Here is a 23908-nt window from a genome sequence, read left to right as displayed (position 1 = left end):
AGCGATGAGTGGAGATATTGAGGAGAAAAACAGCATGATGGTGAACTTTCAAGTTTGACCCAAGGCTGGAGAGGAGTGGTGGATCTTGCTTTTAATGAATAGTGGCACCCTATGGAGTAGGTATGCCTCCTTAATGGCACATCCATATTAGCATACATGCTAGCTGAAAAAGGACAACAAATTCTCTAATGAATCTTAGTTCTGAATCTTAGTTCTGACAGGAAGACTGGCTTTTAATGGAGACTAGTAGATGCAAAAAATATTTTTGAATACTATAAAAACGATAGTAATATTCATGTTCCAAATAATCCCTTAAATAGAGCACTGCTTTAGTTCAAAGTTTACATACTGCCATGAAGAAGTAGGCTTCTTCGTTTATTTTTTAGGACGTTTTACAGCCCCAAAAATACATGAGAGAGAACTAATGGATGTCAATCACAATTACTTGCTAAAGTATCCAATCAATTCGCAAATTTAAGCGTAAAAAAAACGTTGAGGCTAGAACTAAACTACTTGTGGAGCTTAAACTGTTCAGTCAAGTGTAAAACAAATATTAGAGGTACCTTCAGAAACTTGTAGAGGAGGAATGTAAACCAGTTTGTCAGCATTTTCTCTGCAACAGACTCAGTCCTGCAAACATATAGACACAAAGCACATAATCATCATATGATCCCCATGCTCTTATTACCATCATAAATATTTAACATCATCATATATTCTACATAAATGATGTCCGCTGCTAATGAATAGGCTTTCGTTACACAAATAATTGCAAAAACAAGAATTGAGAGAGCCTTTGCACATATGATGGCCTTTGAGACAATCTTTCAGCTGGCTTTTATGTTCAGGCACGCCAAGGGCAGCTCGTCTACGGCAGTGGGGATTTTAATATGAGGAAAAGCAATTAAAAGCCTTTATTTGATCCCAGTGGATTGATGTCGTTAGGGGCTGGAGCGGCTCTGTAATAACACTGGCCTCATTATCAAGCGCTCCCTTGCCTATTCACTGGACTAACACTCGATCCGTGCACAATAGAAAGTGAATGAATACATCTCCCTCTCTTTCTCCGCCTGGCATCCATGCTCCACTGGTGTGGCAAAATGGTGTGTCTCCGCGTTTGTGTGTGTGTGTGCGTATGTGTTGGCCTGGGCCAACAGTGTGATTGATCCCGTGTGAATGACTAATCTGCATACATAATAACAACAGCGGTGGTGGTGAGGGGAGAAAGAGAAGAGGAGAGGATCGGATATCCTTTGAAAACAATCTTCTTGACCAGCAGCATGGGTGTGTGCTTAATCTGTCAGAACACCTCAAACACACACACCCACACACCCCTCCCTCTGCTTTCAATGAGCAACTACCATAGGCATCAATATTTCAGGATTAGTGTTCTTTGTGTGTGTGTGTGTGTGTGTGTGTGTGTGTGTGTAGGTTTTGTCCCGGGTTTCAGCTGCCACCTGCAGCCCTCCCACCTTTCACCATTCAGACAGCCTCTTTAAGGGGCTCCACACTGAGGCATGAGGGGGATATAATGTCCGCTGTGCCAGTGGGCTGGCCTGGCACCCCCCGCCAACACTGGCACAACACCTGGGGGGGATTAACTTCCTGCCTCTCACTGTGCCCGCACTTTTATATTGCCACCCCTCCCGCTCTTCCTCCGTCCACAGATCCAAGGGTCAACAAGGTCACTTTTCATCTTTTCTTTCATGTGTTCTTGCTGTCTTCCTCCCTCCCTCTGGCTTCCCCACTCTGGATCCTGTAATCATACACACTTCCAAATCCTCTCCATTTCCACAAATGTAGCCCATCTATCAAAGGGATGAAAGAAGCATGGAGAAAGGAGGAGGTGCACAGGAAAGGAAGGAGGGAGGGAGCAGTGGGAAAGGAAAATGAAGAAATGAATGCGAAGAAATGGCTTGGCTGAGTCTTCCCTGCCCTTTTATTCTTTTAAACTTCTCTTTCCTTACTCACTTCCAATAGATTGTGTTTTTGTGTGCCTGTGTAAGTGGACAAGTGTGGTGCTGTTTTAAGGCTAGCGTGCAAAAAGCACAAATTAATCCCACTGTGTATGTTTTCAGAAATTACCATGTGTGCTGACTTTATTTTTTGTGTGTGTGTGTGTGTGTGCGCGCGCGTGCATGCGTGTGCATGTGTGTGTGTGCATGCTTCTGGCAGCAGGTACCGGCCCTGCTGTAATAAGAAGTCTTGGCACAGCCTCGCCAATTTGCTTATGCTCATTCTCGATCACAGCACAGTGTATTGAGAACAAGGATACAAATGGCACTGTGACAGAGCTGCTTTAAGATCTAAAGTTAGCATTGGGTATTACAAGTTTCAAACAATGTTCTCCAAACCTCTCCTCAGCTCCTTCTCAAAACACAACGCAACCTATGTTTGGGTTAATGCAATGAAATGTGCCGTAACGTGTTGGCATTGACTGCCTTGCCTACTTGGCAGCTGGTTAGAGGGGCAGTGGGCATTGTGAATGATCTAGAGCAGAGGGGACCTGGCAGTGCTTAGTTCCCCCTGATTACCAAGGTAGGGTTGAAAGGAATTTGTGCTTCATCACACATTTAACATTTTGGTTGGTCATTGCTGCCAGTAAAATGTATTTGTGTATCTGTATAAAATGGGCACTTTCTGAAAAACCGTTCCTTCCTGGAGAACTGTGAATCTTTGATGGTAAATGTGAGCATAAAATCGACCACAACAAAGCCACCATGATACAGTTCTACTGTAAGTAATCCCGCTCTTTTTTGCCCATCTAATAATCAATCAAAAATAAATCTGTCCTGCCTTTGTCCTTTACTGATATTTCTTTGATTTACACTTTATAATGATCCCTCACTGCTATGCAATTTCTTACAGATATTTTGTGGATTAATGTCAAATGTTTTTTTCCCAGTAATCAAAGTAGCATCTTCAAATGCTTATTTTGTTTGACCAACAATTTCTTACATTTAAGAAGCTGCAAACAGAGTGTGTTATGTTATGTTATGTTCAGTAACATAAAAAACAAAGAGATTAAAAAGAAGCGAAGGCCGAACATGTAAGAGAGTCTTGCTTGGTTTCAGACAGCACAGCTTGAGATCAGACATTTCTTTACCTCCTGGTGAGGAAGATTGGTCATCATATGTGTCAAATACTATGTGTCACAGTGACGGCTAACTGTGGACACCGACTTGTTGATGCATACATGCATATGCAGACATTTATTCTGTCTATTACTCACACCTAAACAAACACATTATTTCTTTCACCAGAGATATTCTTAGACTTAAACAAGGGGCTCTTTTACCCTGTGTGATGATTGTGTGTCTGCATTGGAGCCAAAGCAAGGTTGTAATCAACATAAGAAGATATTGGGCTTTTAATATTTTGAACAATTTCAAAAGTGCTATTTTGACACAACTGCAGCCAAACTAAACTTAAGGCTATGCATGATGGGATGAAGGATGGTGGCAGGGGGAGGCGAGTGAGAGGTGGAGAAATGGAGGGAAGAGAGGAGATACAGGAGGAAAATGCAGCAAGGAATACGACAGATGGTTGTGGAAGGCTCTCGTTAGTTAGCTTGCCTTGTGGTTATGCTTCAGAACAGGTTGAGATGGGACAGATGGAAGGATGTGTGTTTGTGTCTGGAGAGACAGGAAAATGACACACACACACGCACACACACACACACACGTAAACACACAGACTTCTTGGAAGAGGAGGCAGTGGGTAGCCATGCTCAGATGCTGTGCCAGAGACACCCTGCTCACACACTTTAAGCATTGATTTAGCAATCAAGAAAAAAGGGGAGGGGAAAAGGAGGGGAGGAAGAGCTGGGAATATAGATTGAGAGAGCGGGTATAAGATAAAGATGGGGACGGGGTGACACAAGTTACACAAGCTTCAGAACTGAAGACAAATAGAGGAGAGAGTGGAGGAAAGTGAGCAGAGGCAGGTAGTGAGGGAAAATAACACTCAAAATGAGTAAACGTGGTGAAAGAAAGAAAGAAAAAAGGGAGAGAACAGACAGAAGAAATTAAGGGGAAGAAGAAGAGACGTAGGGGTGCTACTGTATCTTTACAGAGAAGATTAAGCTTCATCTTCACAGCCTTATGCCTGTGTATCTGGGCTATTTCAGCTGCTATACAAGGACACGCCAGTCAGCCCACACTATAGGGTGGCGTAGCTTGCTCACCCTGCCTCATCAGATCTGAAATGCATGCTGGGATGTTGAAGGACTAACAAGCGCATCCAAGGAGGAAGAATGAGACAAAGAAAGTGGCAATCACAATCATGTGTATGACAAATTGGCAATCAAACTGCATGTGCATTTGTTGTAAACATGTGCTCTCTCTCCAGTGCTGGCTGAATGCAATGGCGTTTCCCTAGGTTTTCCTTCTCCCTCACCTTTGATGACAATGGAGGAGGAAGAGAAGGAATGTGGAGTGAAAGTGTGATCCAAGACAGTGTGTTGTATTTGGACTGTGCTTGAAGAACAGTTGTTGGTTTGTTCTAAATTTACTATCAAATCCAATTCTGACAAGACATAAATCAACATTATGCAAGTATAGCACATACAAGGCACTGGTGAGATGGAACCTCAGTGATCAAAGAGCTGATTTCACTACTTGCCTCCATGGCCCAGCAGTCAGCTTTCCTTGGTGACACAGCTTTAAGTGTCTTTATTGTCCTTGACTACCTTTCCCTGTCTCTGCTCTACATGCCATCTCTTGTGTTGTATCTAGTGCCAGGAACAGCAGTTACTCCATTGTTTAGTTGCTGCACCATGCTCGGTGAGCTCTGGTTGCAATTAATCATGCCTCCTGCCCAGACAGCATTAATCTCTCTCTGCATCACCAAGTAGCGCCTAAACTTTGCTTTCATGAGATGAATATGCCCACTGTCTTTTGGATGGTACAAGGACAGCATTCATTTCAGTCCTCTTCGCATAATATATTCTTGTCGTATTTGTTTGGATTTACTGGTAGAGAGGAGGTTGTAGCTGGAGGGAAAATTTTAATTTTAATTGAAAGGAGGCAGACAAATTAATTTGTGACATGCCTGTCAAATCATCTGGGGGTGTCAAGACTTGACCTACGCCCCCCAAGCAAAACGACATACAATATCATGTGTATATAGATATAGACATACATGCACAAATCACACACACATTCACATACACAACAGCTGTGAGGAAGCCGGTTTACTTAAGTAACCATAATCATCACATTTACCAAACACCGCGGGAAGGAAGCATAATCACATACAGTGCTGTGTTCAAGTGCATGCCATTAAAGCTTTGACTACAAATCCAAGGGAGTGTGAGCTTTCACAGTTCTCCCTTTTTCATAAATGAGTATTTTTTTTTCCCTCTTGAGCTGTTCACTGCTAATTATTCATAATTATTTTGCTAATGAGGTGCATGGCTATGCACTCTGGTGTCTCTGAGACAGAGAAACCAGTTCAAGGTCACAGGAGTTAATCCAAACATGTCACAGATATGGACAGAGGCACAGATAGAGTAGCATATCCTGTCCTTGATAGTAAGTTCAGAGAGTTAAGTTAGACTTTTTATAAGTGGGAACAAGAAGGAGAGAAATTTGGTTAGACAGTTACAGTGCAGCAAAGCAATTACATCAAAAATGGTCACTACCAGCTGTGTTATTTTGGGCACTTGTTGGACAGTGATTGGAGTAAAGTTAATCTCTGCACTTCTTTCTTGTGCCTTGTTCTCACCTGCGGAGCAGCAGCTTGGGGTGGTTCTTGCTCTCAAGGTTGCGGTCTATGAGGTCGGATAGCAGGTGCTTTAGGACATCAGTGGCGTACTCCAACTTGCTCTGCAGCACTGTCATGATAAGTGAGGCCACGTTGCCACGGTCCCTCATGGAGAAACCACGCTGGGCCTCAAGAGTGCGAATAAAACACAGCAGGAAGACCTTGTTGTTAATGAGCTGGCCGAAGAGCTTCAGCCCCTTCTCCACTTGCTCCTGGCGGTAGCCTGGCACCTGTGAGGAATTTGATGGAGACACATTAAAAATAAGGAGGTAAAAAAAGTACAGATACGTGTGGCACATTCAAGGCCATGTCATATAGACCCAATTAGTCATCAGTTCAACTAAATGTAATATTAGCTCTCTGACTCCATAATCAAATGCTTTAATCTTTATAAATATATAGTAGTAATATATAAAAGTAATGCATACATTCACCTTCATAAATAAGGATGGAAAGAGAGAAAGAAAGAAAATGAGAGAAAGAAAAAAGGATCTAGGGAGATGAGGAGTTTAACATCTTCCAGCTTTTGTTACGTTTAGTCTGAAGGTTGAGAATAAAGGCAGGAAAACACTAAGCCTCTTGAGGGAATGTATATTATTTCGATGGTGCTGTGTTCCACACTAATGCAAGTAGAAAGGGAGTGCAGTGATGTGAATTCCCCTCGCCTGAGCCCAGACTGTCCCTGCAACATTTATACTAGTCACTTGACGCACATGCTTTCCTTCTAATTTTTTTTTTCATGAATAGCACCTATTGAGATTGTTTTTTTTTATCTGTCAAGAGCACTTGTGGTAAGACAGCATCTCTTTGTAACCAATGCAGCTGTCAACCAGCATATGTTCTGTTTTTTTTACCTTTCCTGGAGGAACCCTTTGTAATCTGCTGGGAGCTATTGTTAAGTTGCAAGTCTAATTTCATACCGCCTGACAAGATGGGTACAATGTTGTGTGTGCATGTGTGTTACGAACATTAGCATTTGCCTTTTTTGTGCTTATACAGTACAAGTGTATGAATACAGACATATGTGGAAATCTGGGGAAAGTCTGAATTTTGTGTGTATGATGTGCATTTTCTGCCTTTTTTATCTACGCAAATAAACTGTCAATATTTATCAGTTATAGACCCAACAAATATGTTGTACAGTACCGTAACACAAACATGTTTAACATGTCTCCTAGGATTATGGAGACAGTACATAAAAACAGCAAAATGTCCTGACTGTAGGGTCACTGGAATATTTAAGTTTGGCAGGTTCACATGTGAAGCAGTAAAACGGCAACGACTGCTGAAATGAAATCCGTAAAGATCAAGAGGTAAGTGGGAAATATAATGGCAGAAAAAAAAATCATACAAAAGCAGCAAGCAAAATGGGATTCAGTTGTAAAGTAAAATTGTTGGGGAAATAAATTGTAGAGACAAGGAAGTGATTTTGACTGCTAAGAATAAACCTTAACAGTTACAAGGAACAAATAAAATGTCAATAAGCTTTATTGAGCTGACACATGCCAGACTATATCTTAATTCTACATGTTATTCTCGCTGAGTGCTCGCTATGTTTTTTTTAATATTTCAGTACTAAGCAAATCCCATTATTTCAGTAAACCTAGACAAACTTCATATTACCTGTGCTATTTCTAACTGCCTAAAACTCACAGTCAAAAACTTGACTTTAAATTCTCTCACACATCAATAACAATTAAGCAGCCATCAACCGCCTAAGACAAGCCTGCTGCTTTTTTCATTAGGCTCCTTTTCCACATTATACTCCTCATACAGTTCGACATTTATACCAATTAAAACATAATTAATATTGCTTATTACTGGGAAATTCTCATCAGTGATGGAGTGGCCAACCCTGGGGGCAGTGAAATGGGGGTCCATCATTCTCTTAATGGAACAAGACGACCTGCTCAATTATGGCTGTCTATCAATGTCACCACTGGGGATAAATGACTTGATTTTTTTCTTTTGCTTTTCTCCCGCTGATTGACTTTTAATTTGTTTTTGAGGTGGAGAGAGAAAACAGAGCAGCGTCTCATACCGTTTGAGTTATTAATGAGAGCATGCTCCTGATTTGAGGGCTGCCTTGTTTGTTTTTTGAAAAAAAGTGTTGTTGTCTGGCGTCAAAAGGCTTTTGTTTACCAGACAGCAAAACAAACAACATTGGCGTCAATTTCACCTACTGTGACTCACCACATTGTTAATTTGCTTGTTCATTTTGCTCTCATTTTAAATAAGGCTAATTGCATTGAGATTGTTATTTGAGAGGGACTGAAGAACTGGTAAACACACTTGTGTTATTTGCACTACTAAAATTGAATGCAAAATTGGTATCAACCTAGCTGTCCTCTTAAATTCCTAAGAAATGCTGATCAACACAACTAATGGAATATCTATTTAATGGAAATGCTGCAAATATCTGCCCTCAAGCATGTTAGTGGAGAACTTGATTTTGATGCCCTATGTACAAGGAAGTTTTCCTGTGTCATAAATAAAAATCTCCACAATCTGTAGCATGCATAATCTAAATATTGTTTTAGTATTAAGTCAAGCACTGTTTTAGCCAATTACAAGGTGTTCCTTTATTAAAACAGACACTGACTTAAGGGGGCACACTCAGTATGTAATACAATTTAAATATCAGTGAACTATACCTCCAGATCTCGTAGTACAGGATGTTCCTCTATGCCTGGGAAGAGGACCCTCATGGTGTAGGTCCTGTAGTCCAAGAAGGGGATTCCTGCTCCATCTAGATCACTGGTCAGCTCATGGATGTCAGTCTGGAGCTCTGCAAAAGCTGATGGATAAACCAGATACACAACCCAGTTATTTTTCTATAGCAAAACCGTTAGCTTATTATAGTAGAGTATTTTTATGGAACCTTTGATCTCAGATAGTTTACAGTCAACTGATCAGTTTCTTAGACATATACATATAAAATGATAGTTTACTGTGAGTTGGTAGACAGTGAGGGTTCCAAAGTAGTTTTAATTTGGGAATGTACTGTATAAAGATCCTAATTTGCTTACTTACGTACTTAAAAAGTACTTCCTAGGACGATCATATTTACCTACTAATTGTTGGAATGACATTAGAGTACCTTCATTATACTAGTCTTTTATTTTACTTAGTCACTTTCAATGTTTGAATCCCATATCACATCTCCCTGGTCTAAAACTATCATTTCCCCAAAGACAGTTTACAGACCCTATTTTTAACTCACTCATCAACAAGTTCACTCTACAACTCTACTTTAGTTCTGTCAAATGTGACAAGCTTCACACAACATATGAATTCCATAATCAAATGTTACAATTGTTAACAGAGTTGTAAATAGAAAACCATTTTCACAAGATAAAGACAAGATTTGACATTTTGTTCTGAACAAGTGTGGTTGTTTAAACAGAGTAAATAAATAATTCAAAGGGTTTCCAAGGTAAAGTTAATTTAATCTATTGAGGAAGAAACTCTCCTCCATATAACCTACTACTACTCATCAGCATCAACCTCTTACCCTCTTTGCACTCTAGAGCCACACGTGACTCAAGGTTGTCCATCTGCATCTGCAGCCTCTTCAAGGTCAGGTCACTTTCACGGGACTTGCGCTTGTAGGCAATGAGAACCACCACGATAAAAAGGATGAGCAGGGCACCGGCAGCAGCAATGCCAATGATTGCCGTGCTGCTGAGCGGGCTGTCGGATGTGATGTGGACCACACCTGGGGAAAACTCGATACCACCCACACGTGCCTTGTGATGGTAGAAGATAAAGAGGCGTATTAAGTAATTAATGCATGTACTGTACACAAATACAGTTTACTTCCTTGAAAGGTATTCATAAGGAAGGGCCATTAAATATGTGGTTTAGTATACCAGAGCTAATATCAGAGAAGAGTTTCACTTAAATATCACTAATTTGGAACTATAGTGTTCCTTAAGGCAAAACATATCACAACTATTTTTGAACCATACCATTATATTGCCTCTGTGAATCCCTTTTAGGTCTATAAAGATTTGTCTGTCTTCTAAATCAAGATCAAAGGCCAGACAGACCGACAGACAGCCATACATATTGATTTGCTATTTAAATGTGTACACACTTCTGTTTATTTGTACATCTACTAACTGTGTTACTGTAATGTGTCCATCTCTGTCTATGACGCTAGCTTCAGGTGGTAATATCAGGAGGCGCTTTGTTCAAAGTGGTCCCTCTTAAAACCACAAATGGAATCTTTATTGAGTTTGTGGGGCCCTAATCCTTCTTATTGAAGGCTTATTTGTTTGTCTTTTGTCTGCTTGTGGGCCGTAACAGGAACCACACAGCTGATTGGATTAGAGCTGTAGTCTGTCCTGAAGTGGACAAGAAGATAGCTAGAAAGCAACATAAGGTATGACTTTCTGTCTGTCAAACTGTCGATGGATTTATAGGTCTGTCTGTCTGCCTTCTCCACCATAGCCTGCCTCTCTGTCATGTGTATGTGTGTGTGTGTGTCTCTCTCTATTGTCTTTGTGAGCATTTGCCGTATCACTCACCAGGACCTTGTGTCGACCAGTCAGGTTGGGTGACTCACAGAGCAGCTGGGTCTCTGACACTGTTAACATGCAGGGCTTCTCGCCAATAAGAACGGTGTAGTTCAGCTTTCCATTTCCACTATTGGTTGGTGGGAGGAAGTTCCGTCCCTGCAGGAAAGAATTCATGCATAATAAGAGTTTGTTAAAGGGAGGGATAGGAGTTAGGAGTCAAAAAACGCATTTATATATATACTGATCATACTGCAAAATGACATCAAAACAAGTTATGGGTAAGTCAATATCTTACAATCAATAAATACTGATTGTAAGTGTGGGTAATAACTATCCTCGTACCTTCAGTATAATGGGTGATCCAGGTTTAAGCTCCAGCACCCCAGACACACTGAGTAGTTCAAATTCAGGATTGGGGTAGTAGATAAAGTTGGTGTTGTTAAGTGCCATCAGAGCCTGCACATCGTCCAGCTTAAAGCCAAACTCGTCAGGTCTCTCAGGCACCTCTTGCTGCCTGGCCAGACTAATGGGCAGCTCTGGAGCCTGGCACAGCATGGATGTAGGGCTGAGCACCTGGCACAACTGGCAGAAAACAGAGAGAGAAGGGAGACGTTACATTTATGAATGAACATATCTTCTGCAAATGAAATGAGTGCTTAGTGGAAGCAGATACTTGTTTTAAATTGACAGAAAAATAAACTTGGAGGTGTTGTGGTGCTTATGTGATTATGCATCAGTCTACATTATTTATATAAGCTTTCATGGGTAGATCTCAATATATCTCATATTCAAAGTATAACTAAGTTCCCTATTACCTCACTCATGCCACCTTGCAAATAAAGCTGTGTCAATCTGGCACTTGAATATGCATCAACTTTACTGTATGCCAAGATATCCCATCAGCAGTTATTGTGAATCTTTTATGTCACAGGTTTACATTTCACACAGGTCACTGGAGACTCAATTCAAACTGGAAGCTCCTCCATTTCAAAAAGTGCAAAGAAGAACCTGTTAGAGTATTTTCCTCAAAGAAAGCCACCAAACGAGGTGCAGTTAGAGAATGTGTGCACAATCCGGCTTTGATGTGTGAAGATCCAGGAGTGATAACTAGGTCTTACCTTTCCTTCATTACCCTTCAGAAAGACACCCCCACCCTCTCATCACTTCTTTATTCCCTGTCCAGTTATTCTTCCCTGTGATCTTTCCTTTTCTCTTTGACACATTCTTATTCTGTCACTCATCTTTTTCTATACCACTTTACTGCTCAATTATAGTGTCTCTTACATCTTTTTTTCAGTTGCTTGTCTCACTCTTGTTTTGTGGTTCTTCATCTTTGCCCTGGTCTTTCATTTGACATGTGGTGTGATTTAAATTATTCCTCTTTATTCACATCTCTGAGCCAGTTTTATACACAAGAACAGATTGTCCAATCTGTCATTGTCATGCCCATTCCTCTCTGTCTGTCAGGGCATTGACACATCAACCAACAGCACAGGTCTCATTCACAGTCATTTCCGTCTCATTCACAGACATTTCCATAGTAACCTCGGCCATGCAGCCACTCAAACTACTGCCTACCACTCTAATTGGCTCCTTGAACATCAAACTTGACTAATCCTGAAAGGTCTTTAGGACATCTCTGACATGTATCCTGCACTGCAGCAGGAAGGAAACGGCAACAAAACCCCAAAACCCCTCTATGTGCACAAATGTTGCTTAAATGTTTTTGTTTCCCCTCACATTCAGTGCCAAACTGAGCTGTGTAACACTAATAAAGTGAGAGTGAGCAAATTATCTGTCAGCACATTCAATTTATGTTGGTTCAAAGTGCAAGCTGCCTGCACAGTAGCTTGAAACACAATGCCTGGTGCAGAAATGTGAGCACAGATGTTAAATAGTGGTGCAAGCTCATGCTCAAATGGACCATGAAGGTATCATTACCGCCTTTTGTTACTCCCTCGTCTTTCAATCAGATCACAGAGAAGGCCTTGTATAACTTTATCAAGCCTCCCCTGGGTAAAAGTGTGAATAGAGGGTAGAAGAATTTGATAAGGGCCAATCTCTGTGGTTTTTAGTTCGGTGTCAAAACTTCCCTATTGTTACAAAGGTATGGAGAGGAATTACATCATTCTCTATTAATTCAACTGCAACCTGTTGATTTTATTATGTCCTTTCAGTGTTCTCTGAGTTTTTTTTTCTTGACCCCTTTACCTTAAAGTGGCACTGAGGCATTTATTTATGATATATATATATATATATATATATACATAAAAAGATTTACTCTGACATTTATTACGGCCCCCTTCTTTTGGGATGTCTAGCCGACAAGGGAAGTTAGGGACTTAGAAACATTGATAGTAGTAACGATATTTTATTGACTGTTTGTTTGTGTTTGCACTTACATTGAGTGTCTCATGGCTGTTATATTTTGCTCTGACAAGTGGCGTCTGAATGATGTCCAGGTTAGTTCCTGTCACTGTCACTGGGGTATGTCCACTGTGAGAAGGAAAGTAAAGATTGACAACAAGGTTCAATGGATAGCTCAGATTGTTTTGACAGATGGTGATATCAATTACTCACTCAGAGTGATAGTGATGCTGAGACATTAGCTCAGGCTGCGGGTGCAAAATTGTGATGTTGTAGATTTTGTATTATCCAGTTGTAGATGGTCAAAACTTTACTATTTTCTATTAACTAATTTGCTGCTGTCCAATCATTCAAAACATCTACAGGATTTCTATCACCCATCAATATCCATTAGCAGTGAGTAACATGCAAGCTTTGGTCAAACAAGTTAACTGAAGTTAAATGTGCCCTTGTAACATACCTGTAGATGCTCCACTCAGGCTCTATCTTGGTGATGGTGGGATCTTCCACATACTCAAACCGCAGGTCTTTCTGGAGATGAGCTCTGTCTATGCTCACAGACACGGACACGTTCCCATAGCCATGCAGGGAAGCATGGGTGCGGCAGGTGAGCCACTGGCCACCCCTCCTAAAGTGATGATAGGATGATGAAACACGGTGGTTATATTCGTTATAGACTAACAGTACATTTTTCTCCAACAATATATTACATTGTGTAGACACTCAGGAGTCATCTCTCTAGTTGTTTATCACTGTTGGTGCAGACTAATAAATCTTTCAAAAACCAATATCAATTTAATATTTAAGATGGTTGAATGGTTGCTTAAGTGGACATGGATAGTTTATTGACAACCCGAATTGTGCATTGATCAGTGTTAAGTGGTGGATTACAATAATACTATGTCTTTTACCAATAATTTAAGAAAATGGCATTTCAAATTTATTAAAAAAAGTATATCTTCCAAGCAAAAACAAATCAACCATTGCTAAATAATAGATGGAAGCTTGATGATTAAAAAACTATACACCATTCCTTGATCACAACCATTTCTTGTCTCAGTGTATGTGGGGAAAAATTATCTAACAAAGATGACTGTCAGAGGGGTTTGCTCCCTGCAGTTTGACAAACATGGGCTTTGACTGAGCTTTTAATTGACTGTTTAAGTGTGATTGGCAGGATCAGCTTTAGCTTGCTCCCCACTAACCTCAGATAAGTGCATGGCTGGTCCTTAAACATGATTGACACGTTGCTCCCAGCATCAAGGTGGCTCCCGGTGATGTTGACAACGGTTCCCCCAGAGACTGGCCCTCGACTGGGTTTGAGGTTGATAATCCTTGGGATCTGGAGGAAGGGCAGAGGTTGTCAGGTCACAAGTCAATCAGAGGGTGAGATCAAGGTTAATTAATTAATTAGTTAATTAAAAATCTACTGAGTGTTCTCAACTAAAAATGCCTTCAAGTGTTAATATATACCTGCACTCACTAATCTCACTTACATACACTATACTGGGGTGGAAAGCTTTGACACAGCAGCAACTGAAAGCTGGGCATGAAGTAAATCCTCTTTCATTTCATTTGGCCTTCTTATAATCTCCAGCCTGCTGTGTGGTGTGACATCTAGACCTAACATCATATAATCCTCTACAGGGACCCCATTGAGAAATAAACCTCGGCCAGCACCAATGGTTGGCAGTAAAAATGATAAAACTCCATAAAACAAATACATAATGGCAACACTGCAAATTTATTTGAGTGTACGAGTGATGCTGATCAATTGTGTGCAAATGAGAAAAATACTGAGAGGGAGACTCTCAGTCAGAACCACACCATGCCAGATCACAGCCAAAACACGTACGTACAGTATTACCACAGTAGGTGAGAACACAGATCAATAACCTGCAAGGTGCTAATATGCAGAGGGAGACATAGGCAGCATGACCATACAAAAAGATTAAATATTAAGTGCAGACTCACCACAAAATAGTAGTACTTGGAGGACTTTGCCATGAATTCTGGTCTGCACTCTCCATCTCCGACACAGACCTGCACGTTCCCAGTATACTGGCTCTTCTCTGCTTTACCCATCTCACACACAATCCTGGAAACATACATTCGCATAATTGTGGAATGTATAAGAAACAAATAGACACACACCCAAATGTATATGCCAAACGCAAAAATTCCAATACAAAAACCTCTATAAAAAAACTCCTGCAGTTTGCCTTGCCAGCAAATGCTGAGCAGATTATGTAAAAAGAATGGACCTAAACCTGTTAAAACCTCAATAAAATAATGTATTATTTGGCAGCGACTTCACCTCCTCCACAGGAAAAAAGTCTCTATCCTTTTACATATGACCTCAAATATACAGTAGCTACCTCTTCTGCTGGGTCAGCATTTGCTTAGAAAGTGCTGGCACACAACTTACTTTCTTAGCAGAAGCAGCCCTGGGTCTGTTGATAAGCCAACTTTAAACTACTTTAAAATAATTTGACAGAGGGTACCTGTAAGGAACCAAAGCTCCGGATTAAACTCAAATGTCAACTAAATGTAACTTCCTGAACTTTCTAAAAAGATTATGGGACTGTGTGTGCTTGTGTGTGTCTGTGTGTGTGTGTGTGTTTGTGTGTGTATGTGCTGTGCTGCTATGAAATATGGAGGTCAGAGTTGTTCTCTGTGGCCCACAGCAGTACACATACACGTGTCTTGTACACTGTATGCGCCGCTGTGACTTGAAGTTAAATCAAACTCCAATTTGTTTTGGTCTAGGAATTAGGCTATTTTAGCATTAGTTTACCTTTCATGTCATAGCCTCCCTCTCTCTGTTACTCACTCACCTTCTTTCTTGTTGCCTTACACACAGACACACAGACATACATGCACACAAACACCCTGAGGTGAGCACTCTGACTCATGATCAGTTGGTCAGGCCAACTTGTTATGGCTCTGTTGTGTGGGTAACACAGGTGAGGTGTTTAGCTGTGGTCAAAGTGCTTTCAGTGGGATTATGGCAAGTAAACGGAGAGTAGAAATACTATGCTGAATTCAGGATTCAGCTTGGCTGAAAATATAGTTTGTCTTCTCCCTATGGTTCCAGTGCAGCTGGAAAATACTGTATTCAAAGATATTACATACATTTTAGTCAACAAAATTGTGAATTACTGTACAGCAAAGCTCATTACAAGCTGTAATTATGTGCTATTAACAGCTGCTTTCAACAGGCTGCTGCCTAAAATGGGACTTACTGCTCTGCAGGAACATAAATTAAGACTAGGTGAGGATGTGCTATTTATTACATAGTGCTGCCAATGTTCTATATTCAGTCATCAATGTAAAATGTGACTTACTGTTCAGCAGGAATGTAGCCCTCAAGTATGGGGGTGCAATCCACTTCAGCCACCTTCACGTTATCCTGAATCTCTCTGAAGTCCAGTCCCAGGTTCTCACCACGAATAGTCACGAGCGTGCCTCCCTCCCTGGGACCCCGCAAAGGTGTGATCTGTTGAAATTTAAGTCTAGATGAACGATTTGGGAGATGTGGTTTTGTTTACACTCAAAAACTCAAATGTGTGTCAAGAAAATTTACCAGAAAGAAAATGTATATAATTGCTTTTTGACATGGCAAATTATAGCAATACTGTGTTGTGCCATATACGTCCTAGACTTAAATTTCTTTGCCAAACATTAAAAAGCTATTTAAACTTATTAACATAATTTGTCTCTCCAATTTATCTCCATTAGCTGCAGTATGTTTCTCAACCCCTTGTCCATACTGTACACAGCTTTGTAGGCCAATATTTTAAATTACAACTGTATTTACAATTTATCTGAAATTAGTGTGTCAAGCAATTAGGAGAGTTATGAAGTAGTGTAGTGTAATCATGAAAAGAGCTTCTACGGATAGTGGCTAAGTAGGAATGATGAATGTTAATGTTAACATGAATTTTAACTGGCGTCTGATAATGAACTCCCTTTTAAGAATACTGCAGTCAAAATCCTAACTTTCCAAATGGTGTGAGATAGAGTATTAGTGTCAGCCAGTCAGAATACAATGTTCCTACTTCTTAGTGTTTTGTTTCCTGTGAAACTACTGTATTGACAAAGGCTGTCTGCAAAAGCAGTATACAGTAGACCACTCAGGTGTAGCACAAACAGGTGAAGAATGATATCGATACATTTAAGTTTCATATTTAAAATCCTTTAGGGATAAGTGCTTTCTGTTCACACATTATGTAACGCTCAGAAGAAAAACATGACTTTGCTGAAGGGTGAGGGGATGGGAGAGACGCAGCAGAAAAGAGAAAATAGATGATGAAATAACAGCTCCAGTGACAGCTAACGGGTCAAGACTTATTGTCATTTCTCAATCCTGTATTCACTGAAAACCACGACAATATATTATACAAGATTAACTTAAAACTTGGCATTGGGTGACATCTTTGAAGTAATCACAGTGTCCTTTTGATTTATCAGTAACATCTCTCATTGTTGATGAGGCGGTTCCAACATCCATCAACACTTTACTCACACAATTACTTTTTGGCCAGCGTGTGTGTGTGTGTGTGTGTGTGCATGCGCACACATCATCAGTCAGGCCCAGATGGATGGATGTTAGAGATGGACACAGAATAGTCTGTTTCTATCTGTCTCTGTCAAATAGAAGGGGTCCAGCTTTAATGGTGCTGTGTCACCATCCCCCTGAAAAATAGCGACCCTAAGGATTTTCACTCAGGCTGAGACTGTGCCATTGTTTCTCTGCTCGGTTTATAGTTGACAGCGTGACCCCCTGTGATGTTCACAGGTAGAGTACTAAGTGAGTGTTTTTGTGTGTGTGGCTTTATTTTATGGCTTGAAGCTCTTGCTTGCTGTGAAATGATAATCCTTATGTTACTACCCTTATTTCATAATTCTTTTTAAAGAAGTGAACTAAAACAAACTGAACTAGCTGGGCTTGAAAGGAACTAGCCATTTGAATGACAAAGGCGAAGCTCAAGCCAGGTCACGCACAACACAAGTCCTGTGGCTGCCATGTGGGAGATATCGTTATAGTATGGTTCAATGTCTCTGATTAATAAGGCTCCCTGTTCATATCTTAATGAAAAAAGAGCCTTCTAGGAACGGGGCGACAATACATGCAATTAAAAAGACTGCACACATTGCATCGTGGCTCTCCATTTATTAGCAAATATGGAGGATGGAAAGGGACAAAGAGTTAAAGAGAAACAGTGTAGGAGAAGAAAGAAGCAACGGAATGAAAAAGAGAGGGAGAGACGCAATGAGGCGTTGATTAGATTTGTGACTTTGACAAGATAATTGACGGTTGGGTAGAGGCAAACACTTAATCACTTCTCTCTCTATCTCTCCCTTTCTCTTTCCATCTTTCTATGTGAGTCTCTCCCTCTCATATTGTTGATGGGAGATGTCATTATAATGAAGCGTATTAGAATGCATTAGAGCCCCGATCGTCTTGGAAAAGTCCTCACTCCTCACCCAGTGACAGTTTTTATGGGGGACGTGAGAAGGCTGCAATATGTCCCTACTGCAGCCTCAGGGATTTAAGGAGAAATACAGGGCCCATCTCCAGGAATGAATCCACTGCTCGGGGGGAAGACAAACAGTGGAGTGAAAGAATGATAGAGTGCACCTTACTGATTCAGATTCTTTAATAAGGGCAACAAGGGCCACCATCTTCTCATCACTTTCTTCAAGAGTTGATTTGATTTTGTCGGGATAAAAATAATCACAATGGCTTAGGTATCAATGAGTAGAAGAGAAGGTAGTTCAGTTCCCTGTTTTGGAGGTGCCTATGTCGTCATTGTCCAGAGATTCCAGAATTTTCTCTCCTGTGTCTATCTTCCTCCTTCTGACTATCCACCTTTATTTAGAAAACATTTGAAAATTCTGCTGAAACCCATCAGGTTAGCATGATCTGTGGAGATTCAAGATTACAAGAAACAATGGGATTTATGGTGCTGCTTTCAGTGAATCTCCACCAAGGTCGGCCACTTATCTGTATTCTGGTCTATATAGGATGATGTAGAGAGAGGAGAGTGAACAGCGGAGAAGGGATTATCCTTTCATTTCGGTATCCCTCTTCCTCTCTCCGTCCAAACCCATCACTCCACAGGACACCAAAAAGGATTCCCCTTTCTGTTGTTTTTATCCCCGCTTTGCTTCATCTCTTGTCGGTCACCATCTGCTCCCAACTCTCGTCCTCGTGAAAAGGATGCAGACCTTCATATCCATCATGGGGATATGGGGAGGGCGTAGGGGTATTCTTCCACCCCTTCAGCCTCACATGACTCTATTCTGGCTCAGTCTACCCATCCGTCACCCCCCCTCTTTCATGTAAACCCAATCTATCCTCCTCTCTTTTCATCTGGGCATCTTTCCATCCATCTTTCCTTTGCATCCTCTGATCCTCCATCTCACTGACCCTTATGCCTTCTGCTATTGCATGTCTTTCACAGGTCAGGTCCATTTGCCTCACGGTGTATGTGGTTTTCAGGAGCATGCTGGGTTAAGTGGGGGTTTGTGTGACCATCTGTGCAGAGTTGATTGATAACTAGCAAGAATAGGGATGATTTGTCTTTTTCTAGCTCTGTCTAGGTCTTACATGGACCATCTTAGTGTTTGTATGTTTACATTGAAAGTAAGATGGAGTAAACTATGTCAAAAATAAGCACTGTCCCACTTACAGTTTTAAAGGAAAGACATATATAATGGCCTATTTAAATGATTACTGTAACTGTGATTCTAGTATATCGTTAAGGTTCAAACTTTAGATGAGAGATATGTAACTGTAAAAATATAAAAAAATATATTGTTCCTCACAAATGCTGTCAGGCTCAATAGCTTGTGGTGACTCAGCCTCTGTCATTATGTTGAAATGATTAACTGCCATGCTGTCACGGAGGTGATGAGTATGTGTATGCTCCTATCAGTGCACTGTGATTATTTGTATGTGTGCATGTATAGCCTTTGAGTTAAAAACAACGTTGGCAATGCTTGGCCAATGTAAATTCTTATGTGTAAAGTATGTACTGAACATATGTGGACGCTAATACATCTGTGCCCTGGTGTGTGTCCCACCTGTGTGATCCGTGGGTGGGTGCACTTGCTGTTAATGCCGTTGTGCTCCAGCCACTGGTTCTCGGGGTGGGGACAGTGTTGTTTGAGGGTGCAGCGGTTCTCTCCTTTACACCAAACACATCCAAAGAGCGGGTCTGCCTTCAGACACAAACCGCAGCTTCCACGCTGGGCGTCACACTTGTACAGATGGACTGTGCGTAGGAAGGAAAGAGACAAGGGAAAAAGAAACAAATGGGGAAGAAGGAAACCACAGAGGGAGAAAGAGTTCAGAATTCAAGTGAATAACATTTGTTCAAATGATTACAGAACAGCAAATGCATGCACATTTTGCGCAAAAGCCTCTAAAATGACAGACAAACTTCAAAACACACAACTCAAATTTGAGTTGTTTACCCAAATCACTTAATGTTAATGCTGTTTGAATATACGAACAAACTGAACATTTTGAGAGCAACATTCGTTGATATCTTTGTCTCATTATTTCTCCATCTATCATTATCTCTATATACTCCCTCTCTCTCTCTTTGAGTTTCCTACACTGCTGCCTTTCGCCTCTGCTCATTCACCACACATTTAACACATCATCTCCATGGCAACGGGCCAGCCATTTTCTTTTTAATTGCCATTAGATGCATGTGTGATCTGTCCATCAAATGATGCCCTCAGAGCAGCTTCCTCCACAGGAGAACAAAGGTTGGAAGATGGTAGAGAAAGACTCTCCAGTTCAAGCATCTCCCTCTCTTTCCCTAACTATCGTTGCTTCTTTCATTTTACACTAATGCTCAAGGATATGTTTTGTATTTGACTCAGACACACATCCACAAACACAAATACTGTACAAACTTTGCTTTACAGCAGTGTCATGTTGGCATATCATCCATATTTAAACAATAGGTTTCTTATGCCTTCCTCCACTGCCTTAGGTTAAAAATGTGTTGTTTTCCTGTCACAAAACTACAACCCCCAGCATGCTGCTGTTTCCCTACCCCAGCATGAATCACTCATAGTGGTGGATCGCCAGTGGCCAAACTGAATGAAGCTCAGCAGCGGAAAGCTTAAAAATTCAGCACAGAGCTGTCATTCCATATATATACGGTGAGTAGTAGTAGTGAGCAGAAACAATGAGAGGAAGCAATATATACAGTATTATATGCTACCTGTTTGCTCACTGGAATCCAGGCTACATGTTTAACCATTACTGCTCTTATGAAATGTATGCCAGTAAAGCACATTGAATTTGTGAAAAGTGAAAAAATGAAAGAGGGAGCAGACAGAGAGGTGTTGACAGAGCAAATAGGCAGCTGAAAAGACAGACAACAGTGAAGTACAGGAGAGACAGACAGATAAATGGAGAGAGACTGGAGGGGAAAGAGACCTACATGAGGAAAGCGTAAGAGAGGATGTGTTAAAGTTAACCACTCTACACCGCAATATCAGGGGATGGATGCTGCACCTCAGCACACCGCCTGCTTGTTGTCATGGAGACCGGCTCCAAGGGCAACAATGGGGAAGCAGCAGATTTACTCAAACTGTGTTTGTGTCTATTTGTATGTGTATAAGTGAGACTTTATAAGAGACTATGTCCACTATATGTGTGTGTGTGTGTGTGTGTGTGTGTGTTTGTGGTTTCTTATGATACTGTGAATGAACTATGGAAAGAGCTGATGGATTCACAAGTTGTGTGTGTGTGTGTGTGTGTGTGTGTGTGTGTGTGTGTGTGTGTGTGCGTGTGTGTGTGTGTGTGCATGCGTATGTGCAAGAGCTTTAGTATGCGCAAGCTCGTGCCTCTGTACATGCTCACCTTTGTTGTAGGCAGGATTGTCAATGCTGAAATCTCCATTCCAGATTACAGTTAGCTCCACGGGAAGACTGCTCATCTCCATCCCATCATAGAAATACTGTCACCATGGCAACCACAGAGGAAAATAGGGAGAGATGGGGAAGAGAGTATGTGAGAGAGAGAGAAGCTCTTGAGCTACTTTAAACTGTCTATTATCTTCAAGTCCAAAAGGCTCTGGTGTAACAATACTCCTTTGAATGCAAAACGCATCATCAACAGGTGGTTGTAGACACAGTGAATACACACATGAACTCAAACTCTGAATCAACAAACACACAGTATACACACCAGAGAGCTTTCACAGATGAGATTATGTTTCATTTGGTTCTGTAACATGAGCAGCATGGAGGGTTGGCGCTAGAATCATCATTTTCCGCTAAATTACAGTTTCCCTCCTTCACTGCTCAATCAAAGTACAATATTTGGATTGTGCTGTGATTAAACACACAAATCCGACAGACATCTCTACAGACAGGCTCTAACACACACCCAGAGTGATGAAGATAGACAGGAAGATGATATGTTATTGTATCAACAGACGATTAGCATCAAGACCAGCATAAAGCCTTTTTCATGCTAGTCTTTCATTGCTGTCAATGCATTATTCAGTGAATGGAGCATGATCGCAGGGATGGCTGTGCAGGAGAGACAAAGTCAGATTCTTTTCTCATTGACCCACTGTCTGGCTAGAAGAGGAGAAACCCTTAGCTGAAAGCAGTGTGTATGCATGTGGCTGTAAGTGTGCGCAAGAGAGATTGAAAAGATAATATCACTTTTATAGGAACACTTTATATAAATGGGGCGTTTTTTTATAGAGATTGTGTTGGTGTGTTGGTGGATGGTGGTCAATAATGACATCCCAGAGAAGCTGGCAAGTAAAATACACACACATGCACACACTAATCCTCACCGATGTGTTTTGACACTGCACTGAGGAGCTGTTAAAGCGTAGGGCAGGAACTCTGTGCTCATTTCCCTGGATGGTCAGCAGACACTCATACCCCCTCTGTCCAGACTGGGGCTGGGGGAGGTTCTTTGCCGGTAGGGTGATGGGCTTTACCACGTTGACTGGCACCAGGATCCTATCTGCAGGTAGCAACTGGGGACACCCCTACAAGAGAGACAAAAAGACGAGGTGGGAAAGTGTGTTATTACGGGCAATCTCATGAGGTAATTGCAATTAATGTTACTTGAAAAGATCCTGCAATGTCACTTTGTTATTAGAAGTGGAGTTTGCCCGTCACCTGAGGCACACAGTGAAGTACACAACTCTCGTTTATGAATTTGAACTAAAGAAAGTATAAATGTTAGCAAGAGAACAACCTTAAAGGGATACGCCACCGTTTGTTGAAATAGGGCTTGTCACAGTCTCCCCTAGCTGTAGATAGGTGGGCCAACGCATTTTTTGTGCATGCATTGTTTTAGTCCGGTGCAACACCGGCAGCGCCGCCGCTAATCAGCTTAGCATAGTGAATGGAATCCTATGTTGCCGGTTAGCATGTTGTGAGTAAAAGTGAGCCAACAAAAGACAAAAAAACAACCTAATTACTTGCACTGAGACAAAAAATGCGTTGGCCCACCTATCTACAGCCAGGGTAGACCGTGATAAGCCCTATTTCAACAAACGGTGGCGTATTCCTTTAATTTAAGTTCCACTGTCACAAATGTAAATCTGGCCCCTATGCATGTTATACTTCATATGCACATCATTTGAAATCTGTGCACATGCTGATCAATCGGCCACCAATTTTGGCATCACAGCACAGAAAAGTCAAAAGATGCAGGAACGCTGATTTAAAATTACCTCTGTGTGTGCTGAAATTTTGGGCGACTTACAAATACATGCCCTTCTCTATTAAAATTGACAAGTTTGAAGACAGCTTTATTATATTGTTAGTGATACAATACAGTAAAGACCTGGCTTTTAATGTAATTTAATTGTATGTATGTTTCCCATTTATTTTTGATATTAATAAGAAAATCAACATTTTTAATCTATTTGGAGACACTGAGCATGGTTGCACCAGGAATATACCTACAACAACATGACGGAGCCATCCACACTCTCATCATGTATCTCATCATTAACAGGTACCAGATCACCCAGTACTTCACCAACATTAATTTAATTGAATGGACTATCCACTTCAGCCTGTGCTGTTTTCAGTGTTTTAGTGCTTTTATTTATGATAGTTTCTGTTGGGTGGAGATCAGCTGAGTCTCTTGGTTGGACGGTCCTTGGACCTGCTCACATTCACTGTGAGTGAAGGGCCGGCTCAACAGGTACTCCACTGTCATTATCCACAGGAGGGAAGCATTA

The 23908-nt window shown here is 41.1% G+C and overlaps 1 protein-coding gene across 3 annotated transcripts in view; it reads right to left on the bottom strand.

Moving 5' to 3' along the window:
- plxna4 (plexin A4) overlaps positions 1-23908 on the bottom strand; it is a 250922-nt gene that overhangs the window by 36702 nt on the left and 190312 nt on the right. For all 3 annotated transcript variants that reach the window (XM_039791208.1, XM_039791207.1, XM_039791206.1), the window contains 14 exons: positions 22499-22699; positions 21550-21646; positions 19749-19939; positions 16004-16155; positions 14631-14754; positions 13862-13998; positions 13117-13284; positions 12692-12785; positions 10632-10871; positions 10299-10445; positions 9281-9515; positions 8421-8563; positions 5728-5996; positions 564-630 (listed from right to left, as the gene is read on the bottom strand). In XM_039791208.1, the coding sequence (XP_039647142.1) occupies positions 564-630; positions 5728-5996; positions 8421-8563; positions 9281-9515; positions 10299-10445; positions 10632-10871; positions 12692-12785; positions 13117-13284; positions 13862-13998; positions 14631-14754; positions 16004-16155; positions 19749-19939; positions 21550-21646; positions 22499-22699 (2265 nt within the window). The remainder of the gene's footprint in view (positions 1-563; positions 631-5727; positions 5997-8420; positions 8564-9280; positions 9516-10298; positions 10446-10631; positions 10872-12691; positions 12786-13116; positions 13285-13861; positions 13999-14630; positions 14755-16003; positions 16156-19748; positions 19940-21549; positions 21647-22498; positions 22700-23908) is intronic.

The sequence above is a fragment of the Perca fluviatilis genome, chromosome 23, assembly GCF_010015445.1.
Source record: "Perca fluviatilis chromosome 23, GENO_Pfluv_1.0, whole genome shotgun sequence".
NCBI classification, from domain to species: Eukaryota; Metazoa; Chordata; class Actinopteri; order Perciformes; family Percidae; genus Perca; species Perca fluviatilis.
The sequence above is the reverse complement of the archived record's forward strand: the minus strand, read 5'-3'. Positions and strand labels throughout refer to the sequence as shown.